The sequence below is a fragment of the Crocodylus porosus genome, unplaced genomic scaffold (genome assembly GCF_001723895.1).
Source record: "Crocodylus porosus isolate Cpor-Errol unplaced genomic scaffold, CroPor_comp1, whole genome shotgun sequence".
NCBI lineage: Eukaryota > Metazoa > Chordata > Crocodylia > Crocodylidae > Crocodylus > Crocodylus porosus.
The window spans coordinates 99,470,885-99,487,197 of record NW_017728918.1 but is presented as its reverse complement, the minus strand read 5'-3'; the positions used below and the strand labels follow the sequence as shown (position 1 = coordinate 99,487,197).

The 16,313-nt window shown below is 42.9% G+C and overlaps 1 protein-coding gene across 1 annotated transcript in view; it reads left to right on the top strand.

Moving 5' to 3' along the window:
* LOC109312156 (triadin-like) overlaps window positions 1-16,313 on the top strand; it is a 72,812-nt gene that overhangs the window by 7,691 nt on the left and 48,808 nt on the right. Inside the window, exons 2-5 of the mRNA XM_019538200.1 lie at window positions 628-657; window positions 7,001-7,051; window positions 11,146-11,172; window positions 15,610-15,636. Coding sequence (XP_019393745.1) covers window positions 628-657; window positions 7,001-7,051; window positions 11,146-11,172; window positions 15,610-15,636 — 135 coding nt within the window. The remainder of the gene's footprint in view (window positions 1-627; window positions 658-7,000; window positions 7,052-11,145; window positions 11,173-15,609; window positions 15,637-16,313) is intronic.

Genomic DNA, 16,313 nt, shown 5'->3' with positions numbered 1-16,313 from the left:
TAGGCTCAGGGGTGATCTGATGGCCACCTATAAGTTTATCAGGGGTGAGCACCAGGATCTGGGGGAACGTTTGTTCACCAGAGCGCCCCAAGGGATGACTAGGTTGAATGGTCACAAACTCCTGCAAGACCACTTCAGGCTGGACATAAGGAAGAATTTCTTTACTGTCCGAGCCCCCAAGGTCTGGAACAGTCTGCCAGGAGAGGTGGTTCAAGCACCTACATTGAACACCTTCAAGAGTAAATTGGATGCTTATCTTGCTGGGACCCCAGCTGACTTCCTGCCCTTTGGGCAGGGGGCTGGACTGGATGATCTCTCGAGGTCCCTTCCAGCCCTGATGTCTATGAAATCTATGAAATCTATGAAAGAATGGATGTAATAAATTACTATAAAGCACTTTGAGCGCCTCACATATATCAAGCAGTAAATGTATGTAATTACAATAGAAAATATATTAGTGTAAGCCATTCCATTTGACTCACTGCAAGACTGTTTCCAGAGACTAAAGACATGACATAAAAAATAAAAAAACTGAGCAGCAGCAAAAATAGAACATAAATTGTAGTGAATGGATTATTTTTGTTTTAAGATCTTTTATTACTATTTTCTTTTTTTTAGAACCTGAAGTAAAAAAAGAAGCAAAGCCAGCTAAACCAGGTAATTGTCTTAATGGCTGATAGACCAGCCATTAGATTCTGTAGATCACAGAACTGGGACCATGTGCCTGACACAGCTTGGCTTCAGATGCCTAGTCGGGACTTGTGCATGACTGAGGCACCTAAATTTCAAAGACAGGTCCAAATTGCCTCTGCTTCCCAAGTGACAGAAGTCAAGAAGCCTCTAAGATTGAGTTTTCTGATCCAGTCTGTGTACCCAACACCAATCTAAGCCCTGTTGCAGTTCAGTTGAGTGCCGGGAAGCTCTTAAGTCCCCCAAAAGATCAAGCATTGCATTGTTACCATTGAATTCAGCTCCAAAATGTGTTAGTGCTACCACAATTCATCGTTTGCCCAACGGTAAAATGAACATGAACTCTGCGTGCCCCCAGAGGCCGGATGGGGCATGGCAAGCTCCCACAGGTGGCAGCACTGTTGGCAGTGGGAGCGTGGTGGGAGCAAGGGGGATAGCTCCTGCAGGCGGCCATGGTGCTGTCAGCAGCAGGGGGAGGGGAGGTGGCGAGACGCCGCTGGCAACATCGGCAGTGCCCAGCAATGTTCATAGACTGCCTGCAGACATTGCCGGCAGTGTCAGCGGTGAGCGGGGCATGGCGAGCAGCAACCACCCACAGGAGCTGCCAGCAGTGTCGGTGGCACCTTTTTGCAGGGGGTGCACCGCCACAGTCAGGGGGTGCATGTGTACCTGCAAGCACCCCCATGTGTCACCAATGATACCAAACAGAACCGAACAAGTAGAAGGCCCATCTCATTCTGAGGGAATGCATCGCTCACTGCCCATGAGACCGCCCCAACCACCAACCTATAGAATTGGCTGGAACAGAGCCAGCAGTCAGCCAAGAATGCAAGTAGCAGCGCAAGGAAGCAGGAAAATGTTTCTGTAACCAGCACCTGGCTGGGGAGCAGCTTAGGTCCTTGTCCCTATTCCTACAGATTTTTATGCATTTTACATTAAACAGTCATTGGCTGATGGAATATAAATAGTTATTACCACAGAAATCAAAACACAAGACAACCACTTCCCAGGAAAGTGCTGTAGCCACTTCCTCTTGCTTGCTTTCCTTCTGGCCTTATGAATCACATATTCTTAATTGGCCAAGTGGGACAGCTTCAATAGAGGGGGTAGAGAGTGTCTTTCCCTGACTTAGTCACCTGCCTGAGCTCTGGAAAACCTAAATGTTGGTATATCTAAGACTAAACTGGCCCTAAGGCCAGTTTTCAAAATGAAGTTCCCAAAGTTAAGCTCCAAAATTCATATCTAGACACCTAGGATTAAACTCCAATACTGCCCAAATGATTTAGATGCATGTAACATGGCGGTCTGGCCTATTAAGAGGTAGCAGAAAGCCTGTGGTGGAGGCCAAACTGCAGGTGTTCAGCCACTCAAGGAGGCCCCTGCAGGCAGTTAAAACTCCCGGAGAGAAAGCAGAGCTCTTCAAACTAGAGGAAAGAAGCAGTCCATGACTAGGAGTAGGACTGAAACCCTGTTAAGCTCCAAGCCAAAAAGGTCCAGGGAGAGGGCACCTCCTACTACCAGAAGATTTACTGGTTTTAGTTGTTTATTTATGTGCTTATATGAGCAAGGACTCTGCTTGCTGGAGAGCTGGAGGGGCAGAGTAAACCTGCAAGGGGCAGCAGGTTCACTAACCTGCTTACAGGGTACCTGTTTTATGTTCTTAATTTGTTTAGGACCTTTTAAAAATTGTACGCAAAACTTTCAGTGGGTGCATCTCCATGTGTGCTTTGCTGCAGAGCCAACTAATTAGCTCCACAGTAAAATGTCACTGTCTACAGGTGTGCCCATATTAGGGTGCAGTAAATTAATTCTACTGCAGAATAGTACTTTCCAGGACAAGCTATCCTATAGCAGAGTAGTTATATGAGTTGAAATGAATGTGTAGAAGCTGACCCAGCTGTCTGGGTCACAAGGGTGCTATAGTGTGGGGCTGCCTGCCATCTACCCCTGCACTGCAACATTGTTGTACCCTAGCCAGCCTCTCCATAGCGCATTGACCCATGTCAGAGCAGCTTAGCGAGCTGATCCCCCCTGCCACTGGCCCCCCGGACTTCCTGCCAGCTGGGGCTGCTCCAACCTGGATCAATGAGCCGCAGTCCCAGGCACACGTGTAAATGCTGTGCCTGGGAGCAATAAACTCTTGTGTGAACTGAGCCAGAGTTTATTGCTATGTGCTAATTGCACATACAGATGCACCCAGGGGGCATTCAGCCTGAATCCTGTCCTTGGTTACATTTTTTTTTTGTGTGCAGGCCCATTCAAAGCAAAATTGAGGCTGCCCTTTTAAAGGAAAGAAAAACACTTGTAATTTATTAAGTAAGATACCCGTAAACTAATTTTAAGTGTATATTTCATGAAAGTGATTTCGTTTACTGTTATTATTATTATTTACGTTAATCCTTTTACTTGTACTATAGTACAACAGTAATTTATTCAATCCTTGTTACCAATAACTGGAGACAATTAAGCATTTTAATGATTATGCAACAGCTGTGATTTCTAAAAAAAGGTTTTATATAATTGATGGCCTGTGTTGCCATAGTGTGCTAGGTGCGATAGATCTATATTGGAATAATGCTAGCAGCACTTTCAACTGTCAATCAGCACAATATATTTAAACACCTCAGTACCACTGTAACATGAGTAGTTGGCCAAAAAAATACCAACACAGGGTAGCCTATTTATTCTTGTATCCATAAACGTTACACATTAAATACTTGCAGGAAGCCTTGATGGTTTAAATATAATTCTAAAATGAATGATTCTTGGGTATGCAACTTTAAAAATATATCATTATTTTAATGATGAAGATTTAATTTTTAGAAATGTGCTTTTTCCAAGTTTATACAGAAAGCAAAAAAAAATCAGTGGAATTACATCAAAAATGAAGATAAAGATGCTCTGGGATAGTCCATGGGATAGTCCTTAACCCTAGGTTTAAGCAACTTTAATTTGGCTGGCAGCAGGGAAAAATCCTGTCAAGTGTTGTCAGTGTTTGGTGTACTTTGTAGTCATATCTCTAAAATTATTTGTATTTTAATTTTCTATATGATGTATTCTCCATATTTTCAAATTTTCTGTTTTCCATTAATTAAACTGCAAGTTGAACTCATGGGCACTATGTTTTTTCTATACTTATATGACATCAGTCAATAAGAGAAAGATCTGACTAGTTAAGTCTAGATCCAGGTCCAAACTATTTCCATGGAATTTGGGTTCAGGATTTTGTACATGCCTAATCTGCCCTTGGCTGTGATTTCAGTCTCTCTGACTCTATTTATGCAGTATTTGTCTCCCCCAGGAGTTAGAGACTTATAGCGCTTAAAGGCCATTAACTTTTAATACCTTTGTGTGAAATCACTCTGTTCCAACAAGATCTATGGTTTCTAAGCACTTACATTGTTCAGATAACAAATTTCATATAAGAAAAGGAGAAAGCTTTGAATTGGTATTGCTGTTTCCAATTAGATACTCAGCTGAGCTTTGACATAGAGTGAAGCCTTTAATAAAAAAAATACCAAAGTTTCCCAGACCTAAGTCACTCCTCTTCCCCTATTATTATTAGAAACCCAGGAGTAAAAAAAAAGAATTTTTTTTCTGATTTCTCTGATCTCTAAAATACTTTTTGTTTTCCCATGATACAAAGTGCTCCTGGGTTGAAATTTGGAAGCACATCTTTAAAAACAAAGCAAAAATAGGGTCACTTCATTTCCCAGTCATAAATTTGTAGGATACTTAGCTCAAAATAAATAGGATACAGACGTAAAAATCAAAGATTAAATCCAATGTTTATGAGCTGGCTCTTCTGCTCCTCCACACTAGAAATGAGGTAGAGAACATAATACTCTTCCTTTGAGTACTAACCCACAGTTTTGTGATGAAGAACTACAGTATAAGAATCTATTTATTATAAATTAAGCCCCTGTTGGGTCTGACAGCAGTGGCTAATTATAATGGTAACCCAATTCTTCATGGCATTCAAAGAGATTTACCTTATTCTTGTCAGAAGAGTGATACTGAAACAATGAGCTTTGTAGCTTTGTAGTGATGTATCTCACAAAAGACAGGAAATGAGAAGAATGGTGTTAGCTGGGACTTGAGAGCCTGTATTCAGTTATGTTATCTAAGGGTATGGGTATCAGACTTGTTCAGCCTCATGGCCCAGACAAGGGGAGTGGGGCCTATCTGCGAGCCACATCAGACCCACAAACTGGACCTGTGTACTGGAGCTAGCATCTAGCATGGGAACTAGCTCCAGCCCTGTGTGCTGCATGCATTATGCATTGGCTCTGGACCCATGTATTGAATGCAGTGTGTGAGGCGGATCCATGGCAACACCACATGCAGCACCCAAATCAGACTAGCCCTGGATTCAGTACTTAGGAGCAGTCTGGTGCAGGCACAGAGTGTAGCATGTGCCAGACTGGCTTTACACGATGCATGCAATGCTTGGGGCCATGGCTGAAGCGTGCTGTATGTGGTGTGCAGAGCTGGTCTTAGATCAGGGGAGCACCATGGGTCATATCTTTGCTACCCCTGTTTTAGGGAAAGCAGTATTTTCATGCCTCATACCCTCATATATCAGGTGAGACAGTACCCCCATAATGTATAGGTATTGGTATATATATAGATTTGGAGACTGTTGTTGTGTCTATAGGTACATTAGACCTGGGAGCAGTTTACTTGTAAGTAAACTACTCATGAGTAAATGCTCCCAGGCAGGTGTTCACATGTGCAGAAAAACAGGAGCAGATTTGTTCTAATGGCAGCAAACTGCTCCTGCTTCCTGGGGCCCTGCAATGGGCCCCTGCTGCCACCAGAGGGAGTGCTAGGCTCTCCCTGGGTACTAGCCTGGGGCTGGCAGGGAGCACCGGGCCAGGAGATAGGCTGGGGGTGGGACAGTGCTCCCTTCGCCCAGGGGGGCTACCTGCTGCCAGGGCAGGGACAATGTCTCCCTTCCCCAGCAGCGGGGCACTCCTGGCCCTGGTTCCCCAGTCAAGGACAGGAGACTTGGAAAGATCTGCAGGTGTGGGACAGGTCCCAGCTCCCTGCCCTGATCTGCCAGTGGGGCAGCTAGCTGGGCAGGGATTCCCTGTGTCCGTAAAGCTCAGGCTGGGAGATAAGGATCTCCCAGCACCATCCCTGCAACCATGAAGCTGGCACTGGGAGATAAGGATCTCCCAGGCCCTGCTCCCCAATCATGATCTCAGAGCAGGGGTCGTGCAGGTCTCTGCTGCTGGGACAGGAGGACATAGTCCCCACCTGGGCTCCAGTGGCAGAGCCTGCCCTAGCAGCAGGTAGTTCCCAGGGGTGGGAAGCCATCTCCCACCCCTGTGGTGGCTGGCTGACCCAGAGCAGATTTGCTCCCAGTCAGGCATCTACATGAGTACTACTGAGTAGTTAGTAATCACAAGTAAATTTACTTCTTTCAATTGCAGGTAGCAAATTTACTCACAGTTAGCAAGGTGTGTGCATAAATAGATGCACACACTTATTCCACAGTAAACTGTAGTACTACTATGCAGTAAAGTGTCTTGTGTAGACACATGCTGTGAGAGTCACACTGTCTCCAACCACTATTTTCTAAGACCTGCAGGACACAAAAGGAGCACAAATAGATTGTGATGGATCAGGAAAACTGATCTTGAAAACATGGGGGAAATGGTGCAACTTGTTGCCTCCCTTGGTTTATACAATGGCAATAACTTTACAAAGGAGGATAATCTGTTTTGGACAGGATGATAAATCCTGATTAATTCCAGTCTACAGCTTTTTTCCCCCCAAATCTATTTTCCTCCTAGATATGCTGAATTGACCAAATACAATTAATCTGTTTTTCTCTGCTAGTTTGTTGATAGTATGGTTATTCCATCATCTGCAGCACCTTGTATCAACAAGGATAAAACTGTTCCATTTAGCCTTAAATGAAAACTGCATTAAAGACTAAAGCGGAATCAATGTAGTACATTTTAACTCATTGCTATCTGCAATATGGCTGCTAGAAATTTTTAAAACAGCAGAAAGCACTGATTTATGAAAGACACTTTTATTAGTCCTTGGGCTAGGACGTATTTTACCACGTGTTAGGTTCTTTTTGAATCACTTTTTCTGAAGAGGGATGGTTTTTCAATACATGCTTAAAGGACTTTATGATGGTGTTAGAAAAGAAATGAAATCTGAACTCCATGTGCCTTTTTACCTTTGCTACCTTGTTTTGAGATTCTGCCAGGACACTTTTGATTTTGGAAGGGGTATCTTCAGTTGGTATTTTTACATTCTGTCTTAGCTATTTCATTTGCCTTGTTTTCAGAAGCCAAAACAATAAAAGAAGATAGAGCGGTCCCTCATCCTGCTGCCAAAGGTACAGCTTCATCTTTGCATTTAAAGTTTCTGTCACATTGTAAGGAGAGCATCTGTTTAACCACTTATGGATGCTTCTCCAGGAACGGATCCAGAGGAGGTACAGTGACATGATCATATCCCCTTTTTGGATTGGACTGCATCACAGGAGCCTCCAGGGGTTGTTTTTCTAGACCCTAAAGGAGGTGAAATTTCCCCTCTCCTCCACTTCCACTCCCCTCCCCTGCCTGCTGCTTTTGCTTTCCGTACTGTAATGTGGGCTGGGCTCAGCTGGGGATGGGGAAATCTGCATTGCTCCTGGGGGCTGGGGCAGGGAGGGAGGAACTATTGTTGTTGCCTCTGTCCCTAGACAAGCCCAGCCCCAGTCTTAGTTGTAATCTTCTAATGGCCCCTAAACTCTTAATTTTTGTTTTAACCATTTTAGCTTCCTCTGTGATTCAAATTATTTGGTATTTTGGTTATATTATAATTTGGTAAATATATATATTGTTTTGGTGTCTTAGCTTTTGGTGTCTAAAGCTCCTTGTCTTATATGCTGGGTTTTTGGTTGTAGCCATGTTGGTCAGAGGACATAGGCAGGCAAGGTTCTTTGAGTAGATGTGAGATATCTTTTATTAGACCAACTGAGTAGTTGGGGAAAAGTTATTAGCAAGCTTTCATGTGCAGTCACACTTCTTCAGGCATAGCAAGTCTTTGCTGTTCTGAGACTCACAACAGCAGAGACTCCCTGTGCCTCATACTCAGTTTGTCTAATAAAATATATCGCATCTACTCAAAGAACCTTACTTGCCTTGTCTTATATTTTTGATAAATCTGACCAAGGTATTGACATTTAACTATTAGCATCCTTCCATTCTTGTTATAAGAATGGTACAAAATTCAGAATTCACCTGCTTTAGGGACTTAAAGTTCCTGAAGGCTCCAGAGGGCAGTCTTCCCCCTTTGGTGGGGGGAGGAAAAGGCTGGGAGCAAGGGGTGCAGCCACGCCTATTACTATTGCTCGACCCACCTTTGGGAAATCCTGGATCTACCCCTATGCTTCACAATACTTTTTTCCATTGAGTAGCCCCACTGAAATCCATGAGATTTTTTAATTGTAGAATGCTACACCCTACCATTGATTAGAGTATTAGGATTTTTCACTTTTTTTTACTATGTTGAGGTATGAAGTGCAGATTCTTAAAGACAAGTTCTACAGATGGGTACTATAAAGATATTTTGGTGGGCTCGGGTTTTTTTGCCCCTTTACTTGTAATATAGCTACAGATTAGAGTTCCAGCTATGTTAATCTGATGTCCAGTCTAGATCTTGTTACATCAACATTTTTTGTTGGTTTTAATCAGAATTGATTCAGGCTACTAGTTATTCTAATGGGAGGTACCTTTTTTGGCTTATAATGTACATGTAACTATGCAAGCAAAAATAATTTCTCCAGCTGCAGCACATCCTAATTATTATTTTGTTGTCCCTTGGTAAAATAAGTGGTTCTAGCATAACTTCTGCTTCCTTCCTAACATTCTTTTCTTACACCGTGCTCTCAGACACAAATGTATTTGCTGTCTGAATAGTAAATTACTGTCATCTAGATGGAAAATTTGACATATTATAATCATAAAGCACATTCTGCTTTTAGCCTTACGAATTTATGGTTCAGTAAACTGAAGGATTTCTCTTCCAAACCCATATCTGAAGGTAATTTAAAAAATATGCCATATATAATTAATACCCTTCTGGCATTCAGAAAAGCAGGCAAGAGTCAAACAAATCTTGAAATGAATGTAAAAATACTAAGTGATGAAACTACCAAGGCTGGTTACTAAGTGTAATTGAGAACAACACAAAAAATGTGAAGCCATTGTAGCTGGGGATAAAACTAGACTCATAGTTTCATAGTTGCTAGGGTCAGAAGGGACCTAAGCAGATCATGAAATCTGACCCCTTGCCATGGGCAGGAAAGGATGCTGAGGTCAAATGACCCTGGCTAGCTGACTGTCTAGCCTCCTTTTGAAGACCCCCAGGGTAGGGGCAAGCACCACCTCCCTTGGAAGTTGGTTCCAGCTCCTAGCCACCCTGACTGTGAAGTAGCGCCTCCTGATGTCCAGCCTGAATCTACTCTCAGTCAGCTTATGGCTGTTATTCCTTGTAACTCCCAGTAATGCTTGGGGGAACAGGAACTCAGTTAATCAAATTCAGTCATAGCGTGGTTCCCATATTACTTAAGTCAAAGTCCTACCTAACTGAACCTGGTCCAAAATTGGGCGTTCATTTTTACATACTCTGAACTTGTCAGTTATACATGTTACCTAGCACATAATAATGTTAGCTGTGTAATTTATTTTGGAGCCAGATTCTCTTTACTCACAGGTGGTGTGTCTACACAAGATGTTTACTATGGAGTTGCCTAACTAGCTCTGCAGTAAACATCTTAGTGTCTACACGTGGCCCTATTAGGCTGCAGGAAACTAATAAACTCCACAGCAGGTTAGTACTTGTAAATACAAGTATTAAACTGCTGCAGAGATTTTTCATGCCCAGCAACATACATTTAGACTTGGCCCCAGCCGGCTGGGGCATGAGGGTGCTTCAGTACGAGGGCTGCCTGCTGGCTAGCTCTGCACTGGAGTACCCTTGTGCCCTTGTCAGCCCCTCCACAGCATGTTGAGCTGGGTCAGAATAGCCCCAGGCTTGCAGACTGACCCCCTGGGCTCCCTGCCAGGTGGGGCTGCTCCAGCCCCACTAAACATGCTGCACTCCTGGGTGCACTTTCAAGTGGAATGCCCAGAAATAATAAACTCTTACTTGATATGTGTCAGAGTTTATTAATGTGAATTAATTGCATGTGTAGACATGCCGAGAGACCAGTACTTTAGTCTACAAACAACCCCATTAATTTTAATGTGATTAGGTATTAAAGTGATTGTAGGTGAATAGTGCCTTACTCTGTAAGTGATGTGAATAAAAACAGCAGAAGCTAGCCCTTAACCTCTTAACTTATTCTTTCCCCTCTCCATGATATTATTTTGATATTTTGGTTATATTATCTTTTTTGGGGGTAAATCTGACCAAACTACTGATGTTTAACTGTTAACATCCTTCCATTCCTGTTATAAAAATGGAATAAAATTCAGAATATCTGTCTCATGGGAAATTTTAGCATGTTTAAGTCAAACTATGATTATTTTTTATGGAAGGGAAAGTTTACAAAGCTTTTGATCCAGAAATGTTGAAAAGGTCATTTCAGCTCAGCCTGACATTAGCCTGTGTCCTGTTGGCTTGCTGTGAAAACTCATTGCTCCAAAATATTTCCATGGAGTGGTATCTCCAGTTGTGCTCTCTCTCCCATAGTTATGGGAATCTTAGAATGTACTGTGAAGTTTCAGTTTGAGGGAGAAACCTCCATATATCATGGGAGCATATAACTGTGGATGATGGCCCATAAATAAAGATGGGGAAATGAAGCATCTTAACTACAGTTCTTTTGAAGCACCCAATTAAGTGAGTTGGATACAGATTAATGCCAAACTGATCCAAGTCACATTGTTTAGGTTTGATAACCTGTGTAGATTCAAGTAATACAGACTCAACATGAAATTTTTGACTGCTACAATAAAATGTAAGCATTTCTGCATAGCATACTCAAAACATAAATCATTTGAATTAAGGTTGAATTCTTTAGTGTTTCAAATAGTTTAAGACATCTGGATAAAATAAAGCAATTATTTTATTAATTTCAAGATTTAAAAATGATGGTTTAAATGATGTTTCATTATTTCCATGTGTGACATGCTAATGCACTAATTTTAATAGTTATGAATAGAAGTTCTATAAATACTAAGCATTATCTTATGATTACACAAGTAATTATATTACATCAATAAATTAAGTTTCTAAACTATGATACTTGCTGTGAATTACAAATTTTTTACGTTGAAATTCATAACTGGAAAAGAACGGGGATTTGGGGGGGTTCTTTTTTTCACTTTTTGCTACATTTTGCAACATATAGCCACATTTAAAAAATATTTCATTCCTAACTTGTGATGACAACAGAATTTCTCTTTTACTGAAAATTGGTTTTTCAAATTTATTTTTTAGGCAAAAAAGCTGAGCCTAAATCATCATGTAAGTGGTTAATGTACACAACAGAGTAAACAATAATTATCAAGAACACACAGAGATTGCATTAAATGTCATTAAATGTACAGTAAAATGATTTTAGTTTAATACAGTAAGAGCCAAATCTTTTGGTATATTAATTCAATGGTTTGCCTTAAGACCATTGCTCTTTTCCTACTGCTGTTATTCTGCTTCCCATTACTTTCTTGCTTGCCACCATCTATAGATGCTTTTATAGTCCATATTCTTAGCACAAAACTCTTTATTATTTCTACCTTGTTCCGAATAAAATTTCCCGTTGGTGGAAACAACAGGAGCAAGTATGATTAATAGTTAGCTGCTATTTAAAGAAGAGAAGATAGTGTTAGAGTGATGTTGTGGCTGTGATGGTCCAAGAATTATGCAAGAGGAAAAGAAAACTCATTTCAACTAGGGAATAAGCCTAGCAGTCCTGTGATTTTAAATGTTTTGCTCTGAGGGTGCAAAGGAAAAACAGAGAGTAGTTAACACTGAAAAGATGTTTTTCAAAATTAAAACCCGAATATAATAAAGGGCTTAGTCCATCTGTCTGTCTGTAATGCTCTTGGAGCACTCTGATTGGTTACTGCTCCTTGAAGGTGCTAGTGGTGCAGGGTGCTGGTGGAGGGGGACAGAGGGGATGGCAGGGCAAGCTTCCCCTCCCTCCTGCTCTTGGGTGGCAGCAGCAGTAGGGGTTACAGGTAGAATTAGGTTTAGCAAGCTTCTCCCCCTGTCCCTGTCCCTCCCCCATCATTCTCAATGGACAATTCACGTACGTGTGTGTGTGTGTGTGTGTAATAAAACTTAAAATTCCATGTTGCTGTTCAGTGCTTGGGACGGGATCAGCCTCAATAAGGTCGGGGGGGGGCAGAATGATTTCTTGAGCTCCTTGGTCTCCAGAGGCAACACAATTACTGATATCTCTGTGAAAGGCTGGCTGCTACCCCCACCCCCCAACTATCTTTTTTCTCTTTAAGCACACTATGTAGCACAAAAAAAGTAGCAATAACGGAGTCCAACTGTTTCCTCAAGTTCGGTGACGAGAGCTGTGTAACAGGATAGGCCCTGATGGTGGCCCTGATCCCTGCCCCTCCTGACCCCCACCCCCCCAGTTGCTGCCTCAGTCCTGCCCTGCTCTCACTCTAGGGTCTCACCCTGATGCCTTGGCTGCCACACCTTGATATTACAGATATTGAGGGGTGGTTGGGGGACTTTGGTCACTCTCTCTGTATAATTGGTTATTCTCCAAGGGTCACCTTGGCCAGCTTAATTTGTGCTCCAAGCCTGCTGTCCACAGTCTTTTAGCCATGGGACTGTTAACCCACTGGCCCTAATTACCTCAAGGGCTAAATTCCTGGCCTCTGTTCTCCCCTACAGCCATGTCCATGCCTCTCAGATATTGCTGTGTTCACAATTTGGTCTTCCTCTGGAGGCCTCAGCCCTCTTGGCTTTAGTCCCCCTTTATTCTGGCTACAGGATTCCAGCCTTGGCCCACTTATTCAGGCCTGGCTTTCTCTACCTTAGCCCTTGCCTTTTGCTTCACTCTGCAGGCCCTGTCTTTTTCTCTAGGCCTCTGGCCCTGTCTCATGTTATCCTAGCCCCTTGGTGCTGCTGGCCCAGGCAAGACTTTTCCAGCCCCGTGGTGTCCCTGGCCAAAGCTGCTTATGGTCACTTGCAGTCCCCTGGCATTCCTGATCCTCAGTGGTTTGGCTTTATCTCACATGCAGCCTCCTGGATCCCAGACTCTGGCAGGGCTTTAGTTGGGCCTTAGCCTCTCCTGCTGCAAGGTGCTTTCTAGGCACTCCTAATTATGGCTTCATACCACCCCTATCAGCCACTCTTAGTCCTCTGTTGTTACTCTGTGCCAGCTACAACAGCCTGATAAATCCCCTCTGGGGTTCCCCAGGGCTCTGGGAGCTCCTACCTTGTAGCTTCTACTTTTGCAGCTTCCCCAGGTACTGGTGTTGCCTGGGCTCCCCTCTGTTGCCATCCAAGCCAGTAGGAGTTCTGTCTGCAGTTAGGGCCAGACTGCCTCCCCTGGATCAGGAGCCAGGCTTTTAGTAGGTTAGAGAGCCACCCTTCCAGGTCACATGGCTTATCCCTCAACCTGCTCTCAGTTGTTGCAGTTCAGACCTGAGCTGCAGCCACTGCCTCCTCCCCTGCTGTGGCTTTCTCTGCCTGCATATTGCTCTGCAAGTGGCCTCCAGGCCAGATACTTATTTAATTGCAACCCTGCAATGCTGGCTTCCTATCACTAAAGTAGCAAGCTTTAGAAGTACTTGCTACATCTTGCCCTTGGTACATCTGGTGTGCTTGAGTCAGAAGGAGGGCTACTTACTTCCTGTTCCCCCTCTCTTCAGACTCTTAGGGTATGTCTGCACCACCTCTTGGGTGAGTCCAGAATGGCTGTAGAGTGCCCTGCTTATCTGCTCCTGCTCCAAGATGCTAAACTTGGAAATGCAGCAGAGAAGCTGTTCTAAATTGGGCCAAAAACAGACATCTTAGGAGTGACTTTGGCAGGTGGTATTGCCAAGCCAGGCCATGTGGATGAGCTGTGTTCTCAGGAGTGCTGAAGACACAGTGAATGTGTCTATATGTGTATTATATCCAGAAGCAGTTTACTCACAAGGAAACTACTTGTGAGTAAATGCTGCCGGGCCCGCATCTATATGTGTAGGGAAATGGGAGCAGATTGCTGCTAATGGCAGAAAACTGCTCTCATTTCCTAGGGACCTACAATGAGCCCCTGCCAGCACCAGGGAGAGCTCTAGGCTCCCCTTGGGTGATAGCTCGTGACTGGCAAGGAGCACCGGGCCAGGCTGCCTCCTGGCCAGACCTGGGACATTGCTCCTGGCCCCTGGGAGGGCTACTAGTTGTGGGAACAATATTCTCCTGCCCTTGCAGCAGAAAGCCCCCTGCTCTTGTTCCCTGATCTGGGCAGGGGATTGGGAAAGAGCTGCAAAGGAGGGACAGGTCCAAAATCTCTGCCCCAATCTGCCAGTGGGGCAGCTTGCAGTGAGCCCCTGGCTGGGCAGGGAAGGTATTCCCGCCCTACCCCCGCCAGCCAGGGTCTTGCTACAAGATGTGCAGCTAGTGAATCAGGGCAGTGGGTTTGTACCTGCTCCATCCTTGCAGCTCTTTCCAAGCCCCATGCCTCAACTGTAAAGTGGGAACTAGAAGATAATCCCAGCCCTCACTCCCTGATCATGATCTCAGAGCAGGGGGAATTGAGATCCCTGCTGCTGGGGCAGGAGGATAGAGCACTTGCCCAGGCTCTGGTAGCAGAGCCTGCCCCAGCAGCAGGTGGTTCCCAAAGACAATCTTCCGTACCCTGATGGCTGACTGACTGGGAACAGATTTGCTGCCAGTCAGGCATCTATATGAGTGCTACTGTGCAGTTAGTAATGACAAGTAAATTTGCTACTTGTACTTGCAGGTAGCAAATTGACTCATGATTAGTGAGGTTTACTACGCAGTAAGCATATGCATGTGTAGATGCACATGCTTACTATGTAGTAAACTGTGCCACTTTACAGTAAAGCATCTCATGTAGACACACCCAGTGTAGGGTAGATAAAGCCTTAAGGGACAGGCAGTGAGCTCTCCCAAGTACATCTCTTCCATTGTTCTTTAAATGTATAAAACAGATTAATTTGGATTTTTGTAATTGAAAGGAAATTCCAAAAGGAAAATACTTGCATTCTCTGTTACCACATATGTTGTATGAGTATTTATCAGCAGTGGGACAGTTCTTATCCAGACATTAATACACTACCATCATCATTTTACATTCTTTTCTGCCCCCTTCACCCTTCTCCTTTTCCCATAATAATGCTTTTTTGTAACGGGGGAAAGGGAGTTGAATAGAGTTTCCCACATATATAGCTAGTTTAACACGAAAAATGAAGTAAAATTAATAAGAAAACGACTGTGTATATTCAGTCTTCAGTGATACCGTCTTTCATTTTTGTGAAAAGTTGGAAATAAAAAAATAACAGAGTTTAGAAATTAAAGTCTTAAAGTGTAAAGTCCTATAACATGGATGATACAAATTGTTTTATATTTGCCTCAAATTTCACCTTCAAACACTATCCTCCAGTTCCTTGGCTTAAGGTTGGCACCAATTTTAGAATCCTTCACGATTGTTAGAGTGGATGTAATTAATTCTGCGGGGTCTAATTTTGTGTCTTACACATTGCCTCCAGATTTGGCCTCAAATGAGTTGTCATATCTGTCCATTATTTTGAAATGCTCTCTTTTTCTTTTTCAGCAAAGCATACATGTGTTCATATTATGTCAGCTCTTCCATATTCTGTTATGCATTTATTGAAGGTTTCACCTGTAGGCAAACAGAAGGAACAAATTCATTAAAATATGCAGAACAGCGACATGCGTATTAAAAATATTTTCTCCTCCTTTTTGCAGCCACAATAGAGAAACCTCATATACACAGTAAGTATAACATTGATAGAGTATTTTTAACATTTGTTTGTGCAAGGATGACAGTTCCTCATGTTCCTTGTCAGAATTAAGAGGTTAATTATTAGATTCAACATATTGAGCCATTTGAGGTCTTAAAGGAGAGTTCTAGGTATAGAAAACGGGTGAAATGAAAGCCAACAGAATTACTTGACATTCTACTGGTATAACAAAGATCAGATTTCAGCCTATCAGTTCTGGGCTCAAGAGTCACCAAACAAAAATGGGACAAAAATATCCTTACAGAAAGTAAAGTAATTTCAGTGTTAAAGGGATAAAATTCTGTAATCAGTCCTAGACAGAGGTGGCCAAAATTCAGAACATGCATTTCAAAGGAATTGTTGATCTTTTGAAAAATTGTATCTAGTTATAATCAGCATTAAAACAGTATTTTGAAACATTCTCTGAAATATAAATTTTTAAAAAAGTCTGTTTTGGTAAAACTATTTTGATATATTACAATTTTTTGTTTCATAGATTTCATAGACATTAGGGCTGGAAGGGACCTCAGGAGATCATTGAGTCCAGCCCCCTGCCCAAAGGGCAGGAAGTCAGCTGGGGTCCCAGCAAGATAAGCATCCAATTTACTCATGAAGGTGTTCAATGTAGGTGCTTGAACCACCTCCGCTGGCAGACTGTTCCAAACCTTG